The following is a 20267-nucleotide window of genomic DNA, read 5'->3' on the forward strand; positions in this document are numbered from 1 at the left end:
GCTGTTTCTGGCACGATAACCTCACCCGGCTCATCACAAGATTCACCCGAATCGTCATAGTCACTGTCCATCATAATCATGGACAATTCTTCCAGTTCACGTGTCACTGCAGACTCACTAAGGCCTTTCCTGCTTGCCTCACTACTTTTCTTAGGAGTAGAGGTCACAGGGCCCTTTGCAATGGGCGCAGAAGCGGCAGGAATGGCGGGGCGCGAGTGCGACATCGTTTCTCTGCAGCGGAGGACAAGGAACTAAATGCCGCAGCTTATCTGAGAAGGGAGGGGTTGACAATGACACTTTTGGCTGACTGATGCTAACTTACATGCTAATTTTTTATAGGTAGAAAATCTCGGCAATACATAAAGAAATAGGTAGTTCCAGGTGAATGTAATTGTCAATTAGGATTCTCCCTTCCTTTCTGATATATATTTTTATTACAGACATCGATTACAAGGCATAATTCAAAGGGGAAATTACCGTGGTAATGTAGCGAATGAATGCACGTGAGGTTTTGTCAGGTGATAATTAGCCAATTTCTTTTGTATAACACTATCACTTACCTGTTTTTTTTTCGGTATATATTATTTTGTATAAGTATAGGGCATAGGACTTATTTCGATGGATGAAATCTGTGGAAAAATCCGGGGGAAATTTGCGTAGCGCAGCGCGGCGTGGGAGGTGAGAGGACAGGGTAATGGAGGGCAGGTAGGGACGGGAGTCACGAAGGGGGTAAAATCGCTAAATTGTCAACAATGGATGGGTGTACAGATGAGATTTGGAGTGCTGACTAGTGTTGGACATTGGCAGTACTGATAGATGATACAAGCCACCACTTGAGAGCCCGGGATAATTCAAAATAACACAGAATCACAAAAGTGACGCCCCGCAGTATGATCCATTGTGGCCAAGCGTCACGAAAGTGACGCCCCGCGGTTAAGGGGTCAATGAACACAGAGAAAATTGTCCTGCGGGAGCTAGAGCAGAATAGTAGCTTGTGTCCATCTGTAAGAAGCGACTGGATTTGGCAAGGATAATATAAGGATTGAAATCCCCAATGCCTATTTCAATCATAAACAAAATATATATGTAACTAGGAAAAAATCCATATGACCTAATTACCTCTCTCATCCAGTACCGGAATTTCGGACAGTGACAAAAAATGGGAAGTTATTATTATCAATGCTTCAAATTTAATGCAGGAGAGTTATACATGTTATTCAAGGAGTGTTTGGTAATAATATATAGCTTAATGTAATTATAGCATCTTGTTAAATTTAAAATATCCCCTGGGCGTTATACCAGATGGGACAGCCAGACATTCTTATCGGCCGCTTCAAATAGTCATTGAGGGAGATTAAATACACACTAGAAAATACGCTGTCAAGCATTATAATCCAGGGGCAAATCCAGATATTGGTACCACCTTAGGTGGCAAAACAATGGTACCAGAATGCTCATATGGTCAATATGAATACATTAATATATTGTACCCTCTCCAGCCTTGGTGCTTAATGACTTTTTTAAGGGAAAATTCAAAATTGCACTTTACTTGTCATTTACACAGGAGAAAAGATATATCAGTGTCATGTGTGTAACAAAACATGTACACATAAAAGTAACCTGAACACACATTTGCTGACAGCTGATGAGGGAGTGAAAAATAACCCATGTTCTGGAGGCTATGTAGCAAATAGTTTAGACGTAAAGATACCTTAATCACACACATGACTTCTAGTATACTTGAACTGGGGCATTGATTACTGACATAGGCCTTAAAATGCTTGATGTATTATATTAAATATTTTGACTAATAATGCTACTTGAGATACATATATCTTGGGCCTTGCAGGTATGTGTGTGTGCAGTAGATTGGTGAAGAAGTAAGATATGTACAATCAATCTACCAAGTTGTGACGAAGATCTTACAGTGGAGTGAAGAGCAGTTGTCAAGGTTAGTGAAGTAGTTACAAGGAAACTTGATGAATCCAGCAGTATGTCGAAACCTTGCTGCAGCAGAGGGACATTACCACATAAATTATCATGTTATAGACTGTACACACACACACACACACACACACACACACACACACACACAAGAAAGAGACTACAGTCACATATAGTACGAAAGAAGTCCTTGAAGAACATCCAAAGCACGAGATAGCGGTGAAACATGCATATGAGCAGCTTATCATGTACATCAGGAATGATCTTTTACCACATCCAGATTATTGACGGACCTCATATCAAAGCTTGAATAATCCCCAGAATCTCTTGGCATTGCACTAGTTAAACCATCAACCCAAAAACACATCTGTCGAAAGTTGGAGAGTGAGTTCAATGCATCACTCAACTTTGTCTCTGATGAGAAGGGTAAGGTTCTTGGCTATCGAGACAGTTTATCAATATGAGCTCTTGTCAAACAAGCCCACAAGTTTAAACAGGAACTCATGGCTGCCAGAGCTGTCAGAGAAGAGGATGTGATCACAAAGTGATCATGGAGTTGAGAAACATCATCCGTAAGCAAGATGTACCCCAAACATGGCCACCTGACATAGAAAAATGCATTATTCCTGAAATTCCTGAAGACACTGCTGACTGGCGAGAATAAGTGTGACAATCCTTCACCAAGAGTCCAACGTCTGGTAACTTCATTTGGCAGTGATCTGGTATTTGTTGTTACAACTGGCAGGACAAAGCTGCCTACGCATGTTCTTCTCCCTTTTGCAATTACGTCTTTGACAGGAAACAAGGAACTGATGCAGATCATGAATAGACTTGGCCACAATGTGTCTTACAGCCGGAGGAGACTGACACAGCACTGTCTTCAGATGCTAGAACTTGCAAATGAAAATACAGTTTTTCCAAATTAACATCCTCATGTGTTTACAACTGTTGCATGGAACAACATGGACAGACTTGAACAAACAGTCAAACACTCTGTGGTGGTGGTGGTGGTACATCCCACAGAGTGAATGGCTTTGCTGTCCAACCGAAAGTTGAAGGACCTCTACCAAAGTGAGCACTGTCTACAGTAACTAAATCCAAGAAGAAAAGCATCTTCCCTTTCATTATGCTACAAGATAGGCAGGATTATCATAACAAAATATAAACTTGAGATATGGAGAAAAACAAAAATATCAGAAATTTATATATATATATATATATATATATATATATATATATATATATATATATATATATATATATATATATCAATAATAACAAATTATCAAGTACTTTGTTGAACAATGTTATCCTTCACAATAGGACTGAATAAGAAAACTAATAAGTTGTTACGTAAACGCAGAAAAGATGGACAGTCGTTGATATCGTACTCTTTTTGTTTTTGGTATAATGGAATCTAAACACTGTTCAACACATGTTTTTTTAAAACTATTTTCTCGCCGCATTTTTCTGTTTTAAACGCCGTGTATATTATAACTAAGAAAGTTATTAATGTCAATTGTTTAAACTTCTTTCTATCTCAAAACTTGCAGGTGGCTAATTATCCCCTTAACTACGATTACGGTTCGTTCTTATACACACCTTCAAAAAAATCTTTACAATTTTGAGCCGGTGAAAATTCTACAAACATTCAAGGCATCCTCTAGGTTTTCCTTGAAATCCAGGAATGGGTAATACGAAAATCTCTTCCGCAAATGTCTGGTATTAAAAAAATATATAAATAAATACAACATGAATCATCACAACCATAACATAAAAATCATTTATGTCTCGTTGCCGAGATGAATGCTGATTTGAATTCGCAAAAATAAATAATAAAGAAATAAATTAATGTATAAATAAAATAAAATGACACAGCAGTACTATAATATTCACTTCAGTCTTGTTAAATGATTTGGTCTGGCAACTTCTACATGTTCAAGGTAGGTAACCATTGGTGCCAGCACTGAACCCTCTGGTACTCCACTAGTCACTTCTTTCCATGATGAGTAGTTTCCTCTTAGTACTGTTCTGATTTCTCTTTTTATGAGAAAAACTTGGATCCAACAAAACAGTTTGCCTCGAATTCCTCCTTGATGGTACAGTTTCCATAAAAGTCTTTGGTGAGGTACTGTGTCAAAAGCTTTCTTGAAATCTAAATAGATACTGTCCACCCATCCTTCTCTTTCCTGTATTGTGTTTGTTACTCTGTCATAGTAGCTCAACAGATTAGTAACACATGATTTTCCTTTTCTGAAACCAAACTGTCTTTCTGTTATCATACTGTGTTCTTCTAGATGATTTACCCAAGCTTTTCTTATAAGCTTTTCTAATACCTTGCTTACAACACTGGTCGGTGATATTGGTCTGTAGTTGAGTGGATTTTGTCTATTTCCTTTCTTGAATAAGGGGACAATATTTGCTTTCTTCCAAATATCAGGTAGTTTACCTTGACTCAAGGATTTCTTGAAAATTAACAATAATGGTTTACTTAACTCCTTTGTACATTCTCGTAGTACCCAACATGAAATTTCATCAGGACCACTTGCTTTTCCTCTGTCTAATTTACTTAACTCCTCCTGTATTACTTTTTCTGCTATTTGTATATCTGATAGTATGTGTGGACATGCATGTTCCACATAGTCCCTTTCAAAATTTTTTTCTATGGTAAAAACTAATTGGAAACTCTTATTTAGTGCTTCACAAATATCTTTCTCTTGCGTATAAGTGATTCCCTCGTCCGTAATGGATTGTATTATATCTTTTACTTTGGTTTTGCTTCTGATGTAGCTGTAAAACAGCTTTGGTTGATCACTACTTTTATTTATTATATCCTCCTCAAACTGTTTTTGGGCTTCCCTCCTTATTCTTGTATAATCGTTTCTTGCCTGTTTGTAATTATTATACGCCCTTTCACTATTGTGTCTTCTGTATCTATTCCACAACAAATCTCTTCTTTCTTTTGATTTTTTACATTCTGTATTGAACCATTTCTGTATTTTCTTATCTGCTTCTTTGTGCTGTGGGATGTACTTCTGGACTCCTATTTCATAATATTCACAGAATTTTTTATATACAGCATTTAAATCTTGTCCTCTAAGCTCATTTTCCCAATCAACTTCTAAGAAATACTTCTTTAGGTCTTAATAATTTCCCCTTTTATAGTTTAGGCTCTTTTTGTAACTTTCATTGTTGTTAACTATGTCATATGCTATCCTGAAGCTGTAATTTAGTACTGCATGATCGCTTTTGCCGAGTGGAGGGTGATATATTAAACTGTCAATATCATTTTCTTGCCTAGTAAATATTAGATATAGCACTGAAGGTACATCGAGTCCTCTTTTTCTGATGTTTTCCCTCACATGTTGCGTTAGGAAAAACTCTTGCACGAGATCCAGGACCTTTTGATCCCAACAGCTTTCTTGCCTAATTATATCTAGAGTATTCCAATTTATATTTGTATTAAAATCTCCAGTTAGTATGATTCTTTCCGATTTCTCTTCCATTTTATGTAGTAATGATCTTAAACTCTGAATTGTACTCTCTGCCAGGTCCTCATATTCGTCTCTTTCCCATGTGTTTGATCTGGGTCGCATGTACAAATTGGCTACAATTACTTTCCCTTCAGATGTGTTGATCTCTACTGCAATCAGTTCTACTTGTGATGGTATATCTAGTTTTATTTCATTGACTTTTAAATTTTTCTTAGTTAATATTATAATTCCTCCTCCTTTTTAAAAATTTTTGTATCTTCTCCACATATGGTATTCCTCTAAGTTTAGTATGTCATTGGATATCCTTGGTGTTAATTTTGTTTTAGTTAGGCATATTATTTGTGGTTCATTTTCTCTGACATAATCATTCATCTCTAGTAATTTAGATACCATTCCATCCACATTTGTGTACATCAACTTTATCCTCTTGTTTACATACTTGTCATGGCATGGTTTTACTACCTTCCTCCTTTTTATTCCATCCTGTTTATGTACCACTTTCGTACCTGCAATCCTATTACTTTGTAAAAAAAAAGAAATTGTTCTTCTCCTCTTCTGATCTTCCCTCATTTTTTGTTTTTGCTTCCTCCCTCTTCTCTTTCAGTAGTTCCAGTTCCTCTTGTGTTAGGCATCTTTTTATCCATACATTTTTGAACTCCTCTTTTTCCATAAGATTCTTTGCATTTTTTAGTATCTCCTCCAAAGTGTTTACACTCTGGAAAGTCACTTTTAGAGGTCTTGTCTTGCTTTTCTCGTATTTCCCTAACCTTTTGTGTTCCTCTATGTCTTTACTACAGATTTCCTCTGATACTTCTTTCAGTAAGCTCATTACATTTGCCATCTCCTTTTTGTCTCTTGTGATCTTGTTTTTTACTTCTTCCTCTTCTATACCAGTGATTACTATAGATTTGTTTATATCTATTGAATCTCTGACTAACTTTGGATTTTGGATTATTCTTTTCACTTCCTGTTTAATGCTTTTTTCCTCCACTCTTGTTTCTAAGTCTTCCTTTACTTTCACCATTTCAGCATACGTGGTTTCCACATCATTTTTGTAGCTTTGCACAGCTTCATTCACCTGTGTTATCTTCTCCTCAATATCACTGCTTTGGTCTATCAGACTGCTTACTTGCCTAATTGTCTCTGTATCATTTTTGAACTCGTCCATAACACTCTCGTGATTGACTACTGTACTTGCCATTTCACTCATTTTCTTCCTAAGTGTACTTAATTCCACTGTTAGTTCACTGATGGTTGTTTCTTTCTTGTTGGCCTCCCTTCCTAGTTTTTCTATTTCTTCCTTTTGCAAGTGCATCTGCTTCTTTATTTCATCAATTTCATTTTTGAAAGCCATTTCTAGTTTGTGTACACGTTCAACCAGTCTATTGTGCGTGTCCACTTCAACCAGTTCTTGGTAGAAATCATCATCTTGCTTTCTACCTTTATCCCTTTTCTTTTCCAAATTTGCTTTCCTAAAGTATGTGTCCATTTTGCAATACTAAAAGCACAGAGTACATGTACTTACATACCCCGTGCAGCTGTAGTCTAAACAAACCTCAGCTGACTGAGCGCATTCTTTCGCCTCTTGGTTCTATTTTCTGTTTGAACAAGTCTTGTTTAAACTTCTTATTATTTTTTTTCTTTTAATAATGGAAAATCATTTGGTCTCACCTGGTACAGAGCTTGAGTCATATAAAGATACTAATTTAGGTAATGCCACTGGCCGTGCTGGTTGGGAGCGCCGAGGTCGCACGTCTGTTATCTGTGACTCTCACTGTGTGTGTGTGTGTGTGTGTCTGTGTGGACATAATATCCGATGTTTTTCAGAACAGCAGATCAAAGGGCATAGGGCAGGGTAAAAGTCTGCTAGTTATATCAACTTAGACATTTTTCATCTGATTGAGACAAAACTTGGTTCCAGCAGTGAGAAGTTGTACGAACTCTGGGTCGATTGAAGAAAAAGAAACAGCCAGAGTTAAATGCTACAGAACCAGGTCAAAGCTCGAACTGTGTCTGACTGTAACCAAAATGAGTACTGGTATGGTAGTTCATATGGTAATTCGTCAAACTTTTGAAACGGATGAGGATCAACCACGTAGTCGACCTACTGTTTCTTAGAATGGTATGTCAATGGTCAAGGTGACATGGCAATGTTAACTTAAACAGAGTCTGCCCAACGTGCGCAAATCTTTGTGGAAGGATTCAAGGTAATGCAAGGAAAGATGAATTCGATTTTGTGAATAATCAGTAAAAAGTCAGTGTTAGAATGGTCAAATATCAAGCTCACAGACAGTCACTTCATTGTTTATTTGATTTGGACCATAGATGGTGGAAGCGTTTAAAATTGAGGGCTAAATGAAGCAATTCCGGCGAAGGTATAATGTCACGGAGCAAATTCAAATGTTTAACCTTAAACCAATTGGTGGATGCGGTCATTGCATTCTCTGAGAGTTAATTCTTGTTTTTGTTCTTATTTGCTGTTAATTATATTCACCTTAAGAGAAACCTTTGATAGTTAAGCAGTTCTTACGGTAATATGCTCTGTAAACACCTTTTCTATGAGAGCTCAATAAAATAATCTTATAGTAGCATGAACATACTAACAGACGTCACTGTATCGAATGAATTACTTTCTGTACGACGTCTTCCGTTATATTCAAATCCTGTTCAGATCAGACGATTTTGTTGTTATTCAGCTGGTGAGGGATTTTTGGTAATGTGGACTTCCTCATCATCACCAGCAGCAGCCTGAGTCAGTCCACTGCAGGACAAAGACCTCTACCATATTTTTTCACTCAGACCTATTGGCTACTATCCTCTTTCATCCAGCCCTAGCGAATCTCAGAACTTCCTTTCACTATAATAGCTCGTCATGTCTGACCCTCTCACTCCACCTTTGGGCTGCCACTCGGTTACCCAGGTTAAGCATCTGTTATCTGCAGTGTTGTAGTCAAGATCAGACCCTTCAAGACCAAGACCAAGACCAAGACCAAGACCAGATCCTCCGAGACCAAGACCAAGACCAAGACCAAGACCAGATCCTCCGAGACCAAGACCAAGACCAAGAATTTATGTGTCTGCTGAATGAATGAAAAGCAGCTGCAGCCTGCAGATGCTACACTGCTGGTCAGTTTTCACGGGCGTCTCGGCCCCTCGAGTGAATGCACTAGTGCCCCAATTACCCAGTTGCAGATTATGTATCGATGCGATACTCAACACCTTTTAAACGAATTTAAGTTGATTATCGCACATGAGTTGAATGAAAGAGAGAAGAGGGCAATGGGGATAATTCCCCGGGCCAAAACTCAAGAATATGAAGGGACCAGGGCCCACACCACGACTGTGACAATTCTGCTTCCTTTTCTGGCCCATGTCAAACGTTTTCCAGGCACCCCAGGGCTCGGTCATAGCTCTCTACGGCCCTGCACACCGACGTTACGGCTTTTGAATGTTTTTTAAGTTTTTAAACTTTTGAAAGTACAGTTTTGAACTTATAGTGTATGGTGTTGCATACTTTGTCAGTGTCATCGTACTCATGGAGAGCTGTATCTTCCTCATGCGAAAGCTGGTTTTTGAAAGACTAATTTTCGCACTTCTCTCCGAGCTTTACACTTCCCCAAACGTTCCATACACAACATATTCATATTTCGTTTCTCGTGAACAGTCGAGGGGGACTACCTATTTTTCAGGATATTTACACAAGAGACCGAAGGGGTTTTGGGCTACAGAGGTGGGATGTAAAACATATAATTATAAAATATATAATTTACTTTCATAAGTGTTCCAAATACTTCTAACGGTCGTATCCACTATTTGTTTAAGACAACACTTTTCACTAACTTTCCTTCTTGAAAGAGGCTCTCGCTCGAGTCTGTTCATTGTCCTTCTTGCTACTACTGATGGTTTATCGGCCCCCAGGTGACCCCCCCACTTTAGTGGGGCGAGAAACTCCTTTGGGCCACATGACCATGGCCCCCCGCTCATAGGTGAATAAGTTGTATGAAATTCGAGGGTGGCTGTGAAACGCTAGAAAATATTCTGATTTTTATCACAGAAGTCACTGCAAGCCTCCGCGATAGCCATTTGGAAGCACTGAAGGGTTATACCTCGAAAGGCTGGAAGCCACTGTCTGACTTGGCCCCCATCGCTTCAAAATCCTGGCTACGCCCCAGGTAAGGGAGGAATTATTTACAAAATTTAATATATGTGAAGACCTAAACAACTCGGTAAAATATTACTGCTTTCATTGCTTCATTGGCATGAAGAAACAATCTATCTATCTATCTATCTATAGCCCGACGCCCTAATCCCGCAAAGGGTGGCCGCAGACAAAACGCCTCCAAGTCACTCTGTCACCCACCATTTGACTACCCTCCCCCCAGCTCACCCCCCCCTCCCTCATATACCTCTCAACTCCATCCCTCCTCCTCATCCTCGGTCTACCTCTCCCTCTCCCTCCCTCCACCTCACCTACATACACCCTCTTAGTCAGTCTTTCATTCTCCATTCTCTCCACATGTCCAAACCACCTCAGTGTATTTCTCCTAATCTTTTCAACCACATCCACATCTACCCCACAACGTTCCTTCACTTCTTCATTCGTCAACCTGTCCCTCCACGTCACTCCACATGCTCCTCTCAGGTAACTCATTTCCACTGCTCTCACTCTTGACTTGTTCCCCTCTTGCAAGGTCCACGCCTCTCTTCCATACGTCAGGGTAGGGATCACAATACCATCATGCAGTGACTTCTTAACTTCCATACTCACCTCCCTATATCTCATTACTGCTTTCAGTGTACCAACAACCTTTCTTCCCTGCTGTACCCTTTCACGTACTTCATCCCCCAAAGTTCCATCCTTACTCATCACACTACCCAAGTACTTGAATGCACTCACATTCTCCATCCTCACCATCCAACCTCACTGCACACTCTGTGACTTCATTCCTCTCAAACACCATAACTTTACTTTTGTTTACATTAACTTTCAGCTTCCTCCTCCTACACACTGTCCCAAATTCATTCACCAAACCTTGCAACTCCCATTCATCTTCACTCAACAATACTGTATCATCAGCAAACAGCAACACCGGAAGCTTCCAAATCTCACCCTCATTCATTAGGGCCACCCCCACATCCACTGCCCTACCTTGCACCTCCTTTACAACCCCATCCATATATATATTAAACAGCCATGGAGACATCACACACCCCTGTTTCAGTCCCACATTGAGATCAAAGAACTCACTCATCTCACCATCCACTCGCACCGTAGCCCTAGCTCCCACGTACATACTCTTCACAGCACTCAACAATTTCCCCTCCACTCCATATATTCTTAATACCTTCCACATACCTTGCCTATCTATTCTGTCATAAGCTTTCTCCAAGTCCATGAAGGCAGCATACACTTTCCTTCCCTTCTCTAGATACTTCTCCACTAAACATCTTAGAACAAATATCTGATCTACACACCCTTTTCCCTTCCTAAATCCCCCTTGTTCTTCTCCAACTAGCTCCTCTGTCATATGCCTAACCCTATCAATGAGTATTCTACCATATATTTTACCAGTCACACTAAGAAGGCAAATACCCCTATGGTTACCACATACTTCTCTCTCCCCTTTTCCTTTGTACAGAGGAACAATTATACCTGATTTCCAGTCCTCTGGAACCCTTCCCTCTTCCCAAGCCAATCTACACAACTTCCATATCCACTCCACAACAATCTCACCCCCATACCTAAGCAATTCACCACACACTCCATCAATTCCTGGGGCCTTTCCCAGCTTAATCTTCTTCATCGCTTCCACTACTTCCGACCTACTGATCTCTTCCTCCCTCCTCGCATCTCTTCTTCTCCCAGCCATTCCCCAACCACTTATACTCACACTGCTCTCACTCTCTACATTCAACAAATCCTCAAAGTGCTCCTTCCATCTCCTCAATTTCTCTCTCTTCTCCACCAACAATCTATTATTCCTATCTTTCACTCCCCTACTATTTCCCCTTTCACACTGCCTTACTTTCTTTACCTCCTTCCAAAACAATTTCTTACTCTCCCTCCATTTCACACTCAGATTCCTCCCAAACTCTTCATCCACTTTCTTCTTACTCTCCTTCACCAGTCTCTTAACCTCCCTTCTCCTGCTCACATATACCTCTTTCTTCTCTCTCTCATCTTCTTCCCTACCTCTACTCGCCAACCATTCACCATATGCCTTCTTCTTTTGTTCCACAGCTCGTTTCACCTCATCATTCCAGCATGCTGTCCCTTGCACACCCTTGCATCTCCTCCTCACTCCACAAACCGCCTCACACGCTGCGCTTATCTCTTCCGTGAATATCTTACATACGTCTTCCACCCCTTCCATCTGCTCTAGCTCATACCTTCCCAATCTTTCTTCCACTATGCTCTTATACTCTGTCCTTTTCTCACTATCTTGCAATTTCTCCACTCTTCTCACAGGAGCTGCTTCCTCCTGTCTTCCCCTTCGTCTCCTCAACCACTTTCTTTGCAGCTCTACCTTGGCCATCACTAAGTGATAGTCCGAGACTCCATTCCCCCACCCTCTCCACACCCTTGCATCCAACACTTGTCTTCTCATTCGCTCATCCACACACACGTAGTCTATCATTGCCTTTCGTTCAACAAGTTCACCATCCATCCTCCTCATTACTCTCCATGTATACCGGTGGATCATCTTATGACGAAAGTAGGTGTTGGCTATTGCCAACCCCTTACCAGCACAGATGTCCACCAAAGCACCACCATTCCCATCTACTTCAGCTGGCACACCCCACTGACCAACCACTCCATCCACTCATTGCTTCATTGGCATGAAGAAACAAACATAGGAAAATAGACATTTTTGTGGTTACGTTTTCCAAGTGAACTAGCTAAACCTATTGTGTACATGTATGAAGGGCACGAGGATTGCATTCACTAAACACGTATAGAAGTACACAGAGGCGAACAGAGCTGCAAAACATGCGTGCGTGGAAACGGAGATTATCACTGTGAGAATGGCCACGTCATGCATGCTCTATCGACTCCCATGCACTCTATTGGCACTCACAGGGCTCAGCTCATGCATCATCACCGTAGCACTAGCCAGGCACTATCTATAGACAGTACAACGTTGTATGGCGCACCGTGAATCAAATCAGCCATGATTCTTCTCTGTGTTTAATAATAAATTCCGACCTTCCCCACGCCACGATGCACTTTGTAATGCTGGTCTCGACCTGGTCTCGAGCCAAAACTCCGAGACCAGAAGCTTCAAGACCAAGATCAAGACCAAGACCACATCAAACTGGTCTCGAGACAAGTCTCGAGACCAAGACCGGTCTTGAGACCTACAACACTGGTTATCTGGTCTACGAAGGACGTGGCCTGCCAACATCCGTTTATGCTTTTTATTTCCACCCGCGTTGCGAAGCGAGCCGAGCGGTAATGTTTACAGTTGTGAGGTTGGATGACCGGCTTTGTTTGTGTGTGTAGGTAAACATAATATCTAATGAATGGCTTGAGCTATTAACTTGAGACTTTGAAAGTATCAAGATATGACCAAAATCTTGGACGAGTTCGAAAATGGGTATTCGGGGACAAGGTCAGTGTCACCACAATGGCGGCCAAATGTCAATTAATTGACCTTTGGTGACCGTGACCTTGTCCCCAAGTGCCTATTTTTGAGCTCCTCTAAGAATTTGGCCATATCTTAATACCCTGAATCGTCTGAAGGTAGCGTGAATGACTTAATATTTGAAAACGTGTCATGGCATCCTCATGTTGTTTGCTCAAGCCGTTCATGAGATATTTACCAACACACAAACAAAGCCAGCCAGCCAACCTCGCAAATGAAAACATTACCACTTCGCTCGCTTACCACCCGCGTTGCAAAGCGAGCGGAGTGGTAATGTTTTTAGTTGAGGTTAGCTGGCTGGGTTTGTTTCTGTGTGTTTTACATCCTGAATTTGAGTCAAATCAGAAATGGAGGAGGAAAATTATGTGCCAAGGTAAAACTTTCCACCTATGTGGTGGTGAGATCGCATTATGAGATGGCTTCAAGTTGTAGTGATGATATCATCTGCTTGCACTGTTATCCAGGAAGCTCTCTTTTCCTCTCTCCATGTAACCCCCAACATGGTCCTTTGTATTCCCCTCTAAGCACACCTAAGTTTACGCTCCAAGGACTTTCTTATACACTACGTCTCATATCCATAACTTGGAACAAAAATGACACACTGATTATACAACTGTCTCTTTTGACATAATGGTAATTGCTTATCCTTCATGTAGTACACAGTTTATCCAAAAATCCTCCATCCCATTCCTATCCTTCGTTTGATTTCACTGTCATGTACTGGATCTGCCTGAAGTGCTTACCCCAAAGATAAGCATTCCATAACACCTTCTACAGTACTGTAGTTCTGTATCTCCTGTTTTTACAGGATGCAATCAAACATGTCTGTTAAACATAATCTCTATCTTCATATTCACTGTGAAGCCCTCCTCTAGACACAATTTGCTCTAATCACTTGTCATTTCTTGTAATTCCTACAGATTCAATGAAAAGCACTATGTCTTCTGCAAACCTATGACTGCTCAATAGCTCACCATTAATTTCCATTGTCACCTCAGTCTAAATTTCTGAAGATGTCCTCTAGGCATGCAGTGAATAACTTGGGTGAAATTCTTTCTCCTTGCCTAACATCTTTATTAATTAATATTTATTGGCTGTCCTTATGGAGTTTTGTGATGGCCATGCTATCTCTGTAAAGTTTTCTAATACTTTTAACACCAGATTCTTGTACAACTTTTCCTCAAATTGCTCTGATCACTGCAGCTGCTTCAACTGCATAAAGGTTACTGCAAGCTAAAATAACCTCTCCAGCACAAAGCCTTCCTTACCGTCATCACTCGGCCACGTATGTGGCAGTATATTATTTTTATATCCAGATTATTGTTATGAATCTCATTTTTTTTCCAACTGGAGACATTTGACACTGCCTTCATTTAACCCTTACAATTCGACAAATTATAGGAAATGAAAGCTTAGCAAACTTGTTGCTTTTCGTCCAGTAAAATAGAAAACGAAACAAAACTTTGAAATATGTTTAGAAATATACTTAAACAGTTTACTCGTATATTCAAGTCAGTTGCTGTTCATAACAACGAAGTCAAGGAAAGAACAAGAAAATGAGTCGTCAAATTTGGTACGGCTCAGTGATTAAGTGTAAAGTAAGCCATCGATGTCTCATACTCTTCCTTAAGGAACCAGATTATAGAGCCTATAATTTTTGAGAGCAAAGCTAAGGATCATTAAGCAGTGAAAGCAAATATTTTTTTTTTTTTTATTACTAGGAAAAACAAGGACTGATTTTTTTCAAAGGAACCCACAAAAGTCACATATTCAAATTAGTCAGGTCTTTCACAAAGCTGACAACAGTTAGTCATTTCAAGGTAGCGGAGTGTGAACCCGAAGCTGATATGGGAGATAATGGGGGACATGACTGGGATAAGAAATCCAGAACCAAAACGATAAGGAAAGAACAGACTAATCAGCATTATATTAGAATGGAGAGAGACTGGAGAAACAGTAATTCTGCTGTGATCTTTAAGTTTCTGATAATGATGAAAATGGTGATGAGTGCCGTATAATATTCAGGATTTTTTTTCATCTCAACTAAATTTCTCTGTATTTAGTACACAGTATACTTGTGCCGTCTTTTTCTTCCTCTCCTTGCTTTTGACTTCAATTCTGATTTGCACATAATTTAAAGGCTGCTTTAGCTTCTGGTTGATATAATCACATTCGTCATTTCTTAATTCTCGTTAACCCGTCTGCCTAATTGGCGCTTGGTAAGTTTATTGAGGCTGCTTTCTGACGTTACAGTAAGATAATTTTATTGAGTTAGAGGGAATTATGATAGTCAGAAATGTGAACACTGATTCGATTAATGTTATGAAATTCTTCAGCTGAATGCAATGTTGTTTTACCATGTACAAAATACCCAAGTGTGTCCACAGAGCACGGAGAGTTAAAAACGGGAAATCCAGCAAACGGTAAATATTGTTTTTGATGTTCATGTGCTCAATAATGTATCTAGTGCCTGAAGATGGAAGCATTCATATAACTTAAGAGTTTTTATGCAAGCGTTCCTCAGACCTTACCGACAAAGGAATATGTGCTGAAGGTGAAATGCAAGTTGAGATTGCAATCCATTTCGTTCCTATCAGCCAAATGCGAGAAGACAGAGGTATGCGGTACGTACGAGGGCTACTGGGCCTTGAAAGTAGGCTGTGAAGCCTATGCCCAGAGTCGGACACATAAAAAAAAAAAAAAAAGAGTAGAGGAGGAGGAGGAGGAGGAGGAGGAGGAGGAAGAAGAAGAAGAAGAGGAAGAAGAAGAGGAACAGGTGGAGGAACAACAACAGCGACAATACCAACAACGGTGATAAACCAAGTCACTGTCTGACATGCCATACTTACTATGTGCAGGGAATGTGTCGTACTGTATGTGGTGATTGTGTAGCCGGTGACTAACGCGACCCCGTGACTGGAACCCACCACAACTGCACACACCACCACCACGCCACACCTTTTATGAAGATCGCAAGGGGTGTGGCCCCTCTCTCTCTCTCTCTCTCTCTCTCTCTCTCTCTCTCTCGTGAGAAGGATACTAAAACATACGCCAGTGTCACTTAAGCTGTATTTTGAAAATTATGTCCAACACAAGAAATGCATTAGTTATTTAAAAGATGAGACAGGAAAGATAATTTTGTAGTAGTTCAACCAGACACTACCAGAACGACATTTGGATTATATTCTCGCTACTGCTGGAATATTTTAATATGTTTAGGAGAGGGTATCCAAACTAGAGAGATCAAATTTAGCTTTAACTTTTCTACTACTTTATCTCCTTCCCTGTTTGAAAAAATTAAATTTTTCAGATGACAGGAAAACTTAAAAACCTAGGGTGCAGAACGGGGATAATGGGCCAGGAATGTTATCTACTTGTAAGTTAAAATGTGTTAGGCAGCTGAAGCTCTACAAGGAATAAGAGTACTGAGACCGTCATTCCGACAGTGAAGAGGACGATGGGTGCCAGCAGCTGCGAGAGGGTGAGGGGCCTGAGGGTGTTGCTGGAGTCTGAATCATCCTGGTCTTCCACTACCTCACCACGTAACTCTGCCTTCCTCCTTCTTGCCTGACTCTGCCTCCGAGCCAACACCAATATATCCTCATGCCACTTGTCATACAGTCCTGCCTAGAGTTACAAATATACATGAAACATCCGAAACCCTTTGGAATACATCTGTAATATTTTGATCTAGTCGAATATTAAGACATATCTATCTGTCTACCTATCTGTCTATAACCAGCCGCCTCAATCCCGTAAAGTGAGGCCACAAACAAATCGCCTCCATGTCCCCCTGTCCTCTGCGATTTCCTTGTCCTCCCCCCAAGTCACACAACCCTCTGTCATATCTCCATTCCATCCCTCCATCTCATCCTCGGTCTCCCCTTCGCTCTTCCTCCCTTCACCTCACTCACATACACTCTCCTCGTTAGTTTCTCTCCCTCCATCCATTCCACATGACCAATATACCTCAATGTATTTCTCCTAACGCTTCCTATCACACCCACTTCCACACCACAACGCTCCTTCACGTCCTCATTTGTTAGTCTGTCTCTCCATGTGACTCCACATGTTCCTCTCAAAGTTCCAGAGCATAAAAAGAGAATTTTGTACAACGGAAATTCATTCGTATAAATTATATTCATGCTGATAATCAATGTCAGTGACAAAACATGTTTGCTTGATAAGTTGAACAGATATATGTGTGCTTGCATCTGAAAAGATAAAAACGTACTGTATCTGCTTGCACGGAAAAATTAACCCTTCCCCCCTCACACACACACACACACACACACACACACACTACAGCACAGCTAAGGTGTATAATCTAAGTTGAGGGTGCAAGACTTAGAGACGAATTAACCAAGTGTGATTTTGGACGGAAGGCTATAGGCTACTGAGCTTAAGCTTTTCAATATGGTGACATACCTCTGAGTACACAATATTATTTTTCAGCGTCGGAGAACCCTTTCAAACTGAAACCCTCAGTATTCTCTTCATAGTGTATGGTCTGCATTAAGCTGAGTACTTATGTAGCAAAAAAGTAATTAATGTATAAATTAAAAAATATTATTATGATAAGAAAACCAACAATAAAAAGTAGAAGAACATCAGGTTACTGGAGGGCTTAAATTTTATGCACTTTATTTGTTTTCTGATCTCAGAAACTGGTCATTTTATTGCCTTGCTTTGACACTGAAAGCCAGGAAAAACGGACTTTAAAAACATCAAGTAGGCGTCTTGGTCAGCTACCTACAAAAAGGATTCCCAAAATGCGGTGTCTGGTTAATTTCAACACCGAGGGCATCTAGTCTCACACATTAACGGCGATGTAACAATTGATGTAATGATTGCTAACGTTCATCCTCGATTTTAAACTTAAAATATATAATGCCTGGAACAGTCTGATATAAGAAGTGGCACTGTTTTATAAGATAAATGAATGATTACAGAGTGCAAAGTTAAACTTTGAGCTACTTTTGATGTACACTAAAGAGGTATTTGAACATTATTTTAAAGAGACAGTGAATGGAGGAAGAGAAAACAAAGGAAAAAACAACTCCATGAGCCTAAAAGCATTCTTCATTCGTAAAATATTTATAACAACTGGATTTAAATAAAAGTGAAATAAATATTTGTGGGAAGGAACTCCCAGGAAGTGAATTCCAGAGAGTAGTATTTCTGGGGATCAATGAATTTTGATAAGCAGAGGTTCTGCACTGTGGGCGAGAGAGTGTGAGTTCATGGGCGCTCCCAACTGCCCGTCTATTTCAGGAGAGAATAAGAAGGGAAGGCACAGTTGAAGCAAGTTCGTCAGAGCTTGTACGGTAATAATCTCGGTAACATAATGCTAAAGATGCAACATCTCTATGTACTGATAATGGAGGAAGGTCCTGCGTAATGAGAGGAGTGTAATAGGAGTGTTTTAATCTGACATTTACCTGAAGGTGTCTGCACCAAAATTTAATTAGGCAGGTATCCATATTCTTGTTCAAGAGTGGTGGAATTGTTAATTAAGTTAGTGTGTATTAACTGCATCACGCGTGATAATTAGTGGCACTGGTTCATTGAGGTTATATATCTTAATTAATAATATTTTGTATGCTGCAGTTTTTATTCCTTTTGAAATAATTGACAAGTGCTAACATTTACTGGCTTTAATACAAACACAGCAGCAGTTATGAACATCTGAAGAATGAGTGATAATGATCACTGATATAATCGTGCTGCTGGAGCTGGAGCAGAATACTGTGTTCACCTGTAAATAAGCGGTTAGATTCGGCAAACATAATATTCGGGTTGAATTTCCCATTGCTTATTTCAGCCGTAAACGAAATATATGTAAATAGAGAATAATGTATATGCCCCAAGTATCTTTCATCCATTACTGGAATTTAGGACACAATGAGCAGTTATTGAAAGTCATTACTATAAATGCCTCAGATGTAACGCAGTGGGGTTATACAGATTATTAAAGGAGTGTGTGGTAATAATATATACGTTATTGTACAGTAGTCACGGCATCATATGAAACTGCAAATGTTACCAGGACGTCATACCGGATGGGTCAGCCGGACATTCTTGGCAACCGCATCAGATGTGGTCATCATCATCATCATCATCATCATCTGGACCACCATTCCCATCTTAGGGCAAGGTGAGGAGTAACAATGTCAAGATCGCCCAAATTTGCCCAAATTTGCCACGCTTCCATTCACGCCCCCGGAATCCTGCCTCTTTTGGATACGCTAAATACATTCATCACGTTCTGTAACTTCACATAAACGTATCCGACAGAGTCAGTCCAGAAGCTCTCACGTTAAAAAAGGGTGGCAAATCCCTGATCATGCGCTTCTCCTCACAAGATTCTCCTCGATCTCTTGTCAGTTCCCTAGCCTTACCGACATCCACACCTCTCTTCCTCACACACTTATCCACCATATCCCTCCACCATCTCCTTGGCCTACTCACCTACTCCCTCCTTCAAATTTGCTCAGATATACCTTTTTCACCATTCTTTTGTTATCCATTCTCTCCACATGACCATACCATCTCTGTACGTCGATTGTGGTGTCGGCAGACTTCCTCATTCCACATCTTTCATGAATCACATTATTTCGTATCCTATTCACTCTCAGCACTTCACATACATTCCTCAGCAGTTCCATCACCATTGCTCTCACTCATGACTTTCCATTTCCATATCACACCATAGTCTCACATCCATATGTTAAAGTTGGCACTAACACTCTTTAATGTAAGTCTCATGCAGCTGCAACACTCAAGCCTCTGTTTCTTTTCAAGGCCTTCATTGCACCAGCTACCTTCCTTCCTTGTGTCACTCTACTTTCCATGTCTGTTGCATATTTTCCTCTCTTTTCTGTCGCTATACCCAGGCATTTGAACTCTCTCACCAATTGCAGACTCTCTCCATTCACTGTAACATTGCACTGGAAGTCACCTTCTCTCTCAGTAATCACCACTTTACTCGTTTCTGCATTTACTCACAAGGGACAATGCTCACAGTCATCAGCAAAACTCTACACTAGTCTACCAAGTTCATTTGCCGTATTTACAAGTTGTACAGCATCATCATCATACAACAAATTCAAGATATTCCATCCATCATCATTCATTACCAGTGCCATCCCACTCTTCATTACTCGTGTTTTCACGTCTCTCA

General features: G+C 40.2%; 1 protein-coding gene across 1 annotated transcript in view; it reads right to left on the reverse strand.

Moving 5' to 3' along the window:
• Positions 1-20267, reverse strand: part of LOC145397114 (ionotropic receptor 21a-like) — an 88700-nt gene that overhangs the window by 4341 nt on the left and 64092 nt on the right. The window contains exon 10 of the mRNA XM_080270315.1: positions 16511-16711. Coding sequence (XP_080126441.1) covers positions 16511-16711 — 201 coding nt within the window. The remainder of the gene's footprint in view (positions 1-16510; positions 16712-20267) is intronic.

Source organism: Coenobita brevimanus, chromosome 40 (genome assembly GCF_032717465.1).
Source record: "Coenobita brevimanus isolate Jiangsu-jjx chromosome 40, ASM3271746v2, whole genome shotgun sequence".
NCBI classification, from domain to species: Eukaryota; Metazoa; Arthropoda; class Malacostraca; order Decapoda; family Coenobitidae; genus Coenobita; species Coenobita brevimanus.